The sequence below is a fragment of the Oncorhynchus mykiss genome, unplaced genomic scaffold (genome assembly GCF_013265735.2).
Source record: "Oncorhynchus mykiss isolate Arlee unplaced genomic scaffold, USDA_OmykA_1.1 un_scaffold_227, whole genome shotgun sequence".
NCBI lineage: Eukaryota > Metazoa > Chordata > Actinopteri > Salmoniformes > Salmonidae > Oncorhynchus > Oncorhynchus mykiss.
The window spans coordinates 193,130-197,951 of NW_023493695.1; the positions used below are offsets into that span (position 1 = coordinate 193,130).

At 37.0% G+C, this 4,822-nt stretch overlaps 1 protein-coding gene across 1 annotated transcript; it reads left to right on the plus strand.

The window, feature by feature from the left end:
* The first annotated feature begins 1,553 nt into the window (after positions 1-1,553).
* On the plus strand, positions 1,554-3,622 carry LOC110487098 (toll-like receptor 13). The gene has a single exon (XM_021559022.2). The coding sequence runs from the start codon at positions 1,766-1,768 to the stop codon at positions 2,291-2,293; it is 528 nt and encodes a 175-aa protein (XP_021414697.2). The 5' UTR covers positions 1,554-1,765; the 3' UTR covers positions 2,294-3,622.
* Positions 3,623-4,822: the final 1,200 nt, after the last annotated feature.

The following is a 4,822-nucleotide window of genomic DNA, read 5'->3' on the forward strand; positions in this document are numbered from 1 at the left end:
GTGTAGATGATTTGTCAGAGATACTATGCAGAATAATGACTATAAAGTCACTTATAGAGCTAAAAATAGTAGCACCAGAGATACAATCGATAAACCAATCAAACTGCTCCATTTTAATAACCAACGAAAGCATGAAACCTGTTTTTAACAATCTAGCATTCTCTGACTTCTCATTTGGTGAAATAACACATATAGAGGAAGATGCACTGGCTTGGCTCCAGAACCTCACAATGTTAACAGGGGTTTTCAGCCAGGAAGTCCTACTGGACCTTCCCCTGTCTGGGATTAAACAAATCCAGGACTTCAGTTGCTCTGGGATCAATGTCATTGATATTGAAAGTATCTGTAATGTAGTGTTTTTGCTTTCAATCAAGAAAATATTTGTAAACAATTTCAATACAAGCAGCCTCTCTATGTCCAGTGTTGAATTGTGCACTGGGCTAGAATATATGTATTTAAGTGGACTTGGATCCGTCCATCCTTCTCCCCATTTGAAATGGAATTTTATTTCCAGTCTCAAAAACCTTAACCAATTAGACATAGATTTCCTGAGAGATAAAAACCCTGAGATTTGCTCATTCCAAAAACAACCAATCACATGGTTAACAAAACTCACTTTGTTAATCAATATACAAATACTTTTTGCTAAACAATTTATCTGTCTTGTTAAGCTGCAGTATCTGGACTTGACACAGAATTTAATTTCAAACATTGAAGACTTTGCTTTCCTGGGATTAACGAATCTGGAGTCCTTAGACATTACAAGTAATAACATAACACAGATAAATGCAAACACATTTTATGGTTTACATAGTTTGACATGGTTAGACCTCAGGAACAATCCACTTATTCACAACATTGAGGCAATGTCTTTCACACACCTCATGTCTCTTAGACAAGTGTTTCTCGGGCAAGTGCACAACCCACTAACAGAACCTGTGATCAAGCTGAATCTGACACTTATATTTGGTGGAATTCTGAGTCAACTGACTCATCTGTACATTAGTTCAGCTATGAGGCCAATGCAGTTGACTATCGGCAGTAACATCACATCTAAACAGAACCTGAGTCTCCAGCTCAAAGGCCAGACGGTGTCATTTCAGGACTGTGACAGACCTTTCTTTCAGTCTGTAACCCATCTTCATGCTGATGCTGAAGAATTCCTTTGTGGATCTGAATTCATGGGAAAGTACTTCACGTCTGTGGAGACATTTGACTACAGATCAAAGCTTTCAGCTAAAAGGGTTGATTTAACATCAATTAATCAGCTGATTCACCTGAGGAAACTGACTCTACGACAGGTGGATCTTTTAATACAGCGTTCTGCAGACATCATTTTTCACAACTTGACCAAACTGGAGGATCTGGAAATTTACCACTGCAGGATTTACTCCTTAGAGGGGAGTTTAACTAAAGACTTGAAATCTTTGAAAAGAGTGTATTTGCATATAGAGAACATTTATAATGTATTCTATAGCTTTATTGAACCTCTCTCTAGCCTTAAGCTTCTGGCATTTGATAATTTACAGATGTTTTGCAGTTGTGACAATGCTTGGCTCATTACATGGGCAAAGGGGTGCAGGCAGGTTGAAGTGATCATGCTTACTCCGTATACTAGTCCCGTTATGTATGCTTTGGAGGACTTGATATGCTTGTCGGACAATGGAATAGACACACCTAATTTTGTCAAGTACACAGAAGCAAACTGCACAACAGAGGTTGGCTTTGTGCTCTTTGTTGCGACTGAACAGGAGTCCTGTTCTTCATGCTGGTGGTGTTCGTCCATAACATCACACTTGGCTGGCTGTCGGAGGACATGCGATCCAACACCAGGGGGCGCTACCACTATGATGCGTTTGTCTCCTACAGCGGGAAGGACGAGCGCTGGGTGGAGGAGGAGCTGCTTCCCAATCTGGAGCAGAGGGGTCCTCCTTTCCTGCGCCTCTGTCTGCACAGCAGGGACTTCCAGCTGGGGAAGGACATTGTGGAGAACATCACAGACAGCCTCTACCGGAGCCGACACACTCTCTGCCTAGTCAGCCGCCACTACCTACGCAGTAACTGGTGCTCTCTGGAGATGAAGCTGGCCACCTCCAGGCTGCAGGTTGAACAAAGGGACATCCTCCTCCTGGTCTTCCTGGAGAAGATCCCCCCTCGCCGTCTGTCTGCCCACCACAGGCTGGCTCGCCTGCTGAAAACCAGGACTTATCTGGACTGGCCCCAGGACCCCAATCAGCACCAGGCATTCTGGGACAGACTGTGGGCTAAACTGAAACCTCTGTCTGAAACGTGAGGTGTAGAGGTTGATGTACTGTGAGACATTCTGGACTGAAATGTGTCATCAGAGGTTAATGTGGGACATTGTGTTAGTGCAGATGTAATGTTGACACATATGTTGAGGTATGGCATTTGTCGTTTAAAGTACTCCGTACAAATGTCAACCACTATTTGTGATTTGTTTTGACAATCCTGGTGAAGTCCTATTAAATATTCTACCTGGAGTGTACTTTTTATGATTCTTCTGAAATAATCCTGTTTCAACTTCTTAGAAAAACATTCAATGCATTTTTTTTACTTCCTCACGTTTGAACAGATTCTGTTTGTATTTTTCAACACCTAATCGCTGACCCATGTCTTTGTTTGGAAATGTGCTGCTAAGAGGAACTGACAAAGGGGTTTAGCTCTGTCTCTGTTTTACTTCAGATAACAACTACTTTACGCTGCTGTGAATAACTAACTATACATGACCAAAGATGATGAACCTGTTATTAATGACAATATATTAATGACCAATGACCATGAACCAGTTATTAATGACAATATATTAATGACCAATGACCATGAACCAGTTATTAATGACAATATATTATTGGCCAATGACCATGAAGCAGTTATTAATGACAATACATTAATGACCAATGACCATGAAGCAGTTATTAATGACAATACATTATTGACCAATGACCATTAAGCAGTTATTAATGACAATACATTATTGACCAATGACCATGAAGCAGTTATTAATGACAATACATTAATGACCAATGACCATGAAGCAGTTATTAATGACAATACATTAACGACTAATGACCATGAACCAGTTATTAATGACAATATATTAATGACCAATGACCATGAACAAGTTATTAATGACAATATATTAATGACCAATGACCATGAAGCAGTTATTAATGACAATACATTAATGACCAATGACCATGAAGCAGTTATTAATGACAATACATTATTGACCAATGACCATGAAGCAGTTATTAATGACAATACATTATTGACCAATGACCATGAAGCAGTTATTAATGACAATACATGAATTACCAATAACCATGAAGCAGTTATTAATGACAATACATTAATGACCAATGACCATGAAGCAGTTATTAATGACAATATATTAATGACCAATGACCATGAAGCAGTTATTAATGACAATATATTAATGACCAATGACCATGAACCAGTTATTAATGACAATATATTAATGACCAATAACCATGAAGCAGTTATTAATGGCAATACATTAATGACCAATGACCATGAACCAGTTATTAATGACAATATATTAATGACCAATGACCATGAACCAGTTATTAATGACACTATATTAATGACCAATGACCATGAACCAGTTATTAATGACAATACATTAATGACCAATGACCATGAAGCAGTTATTAATGACAATACATTAATGACCAATGACCATGAAGCAGTTATTAATGACAATACATTAATGACCAATGACCATGAAGCAGTTATTAATGACAATACATGAATGTCCAATGACCATGAAGCAGTTATTAATGACAATACATTAATGACCAATGACCATGAAGCAGTTATTAATGACAATACATTAATGACCAATGACCATGAAGCAGTTATTAATGACAATACATTAATGACCAATGACCATGAACCAGTTATTAATGACAATATATTAATGACCAATGACCATGAAGCAGTTATTAATGACAATATATTAATGACCAATGACCATGAAGCAGTTATTAATGACAATATATTAATGACCAATGACCATGAACCAGTTATTAATGACAATACATTAATGACCAATGACCATGAACCAGTTATTAATGACAATATATTAATGACCAATGACCATGAACCAGTTATTAATGACAATACATGAATGACCAATGACCATGAACCAGTTATTAATGACAATACATGAATGTCCAATGACCATGAAGCAGTTATTAATGACAATACATTAATGACCAATGACCATGAAGCAGTTATTAATGACAATACATTAATGACCAATGACCATGAAGCAGTTATTAATGACAATACATTAATGACCAATGACCATGAACCAGTTATTAATGACAATATATTAATGACCAATGACCATGAAGCAGTTATTAATGACAATATATTAATGACCAATGACCATGAAGCAGTTATTAATGACAATATATTAATGACCAATGACCATGAACCAGTTATTAATGACAATACATTAATGACCAATGACCATGAACCAGTTATTAATGACAATATATTAATGACCAATGACCATGAACCAGTTATTAATGACAATACATGAATGACCAATGACCATGAACCAGTTATTAATGACAATATATTAATGACCAATGACCATGAACCAGTTATTAATGACAATACATTAATGTCCAATGACCATGAAGCAGTTATTAATGACAATACATTAATGACCAATGACCATGAAGCAGTTATTAATGACAATACATTAATGACCAATGACCATGAAGCAGTTATTAATGACAATACATTAATGACCAATGACCATGAACCA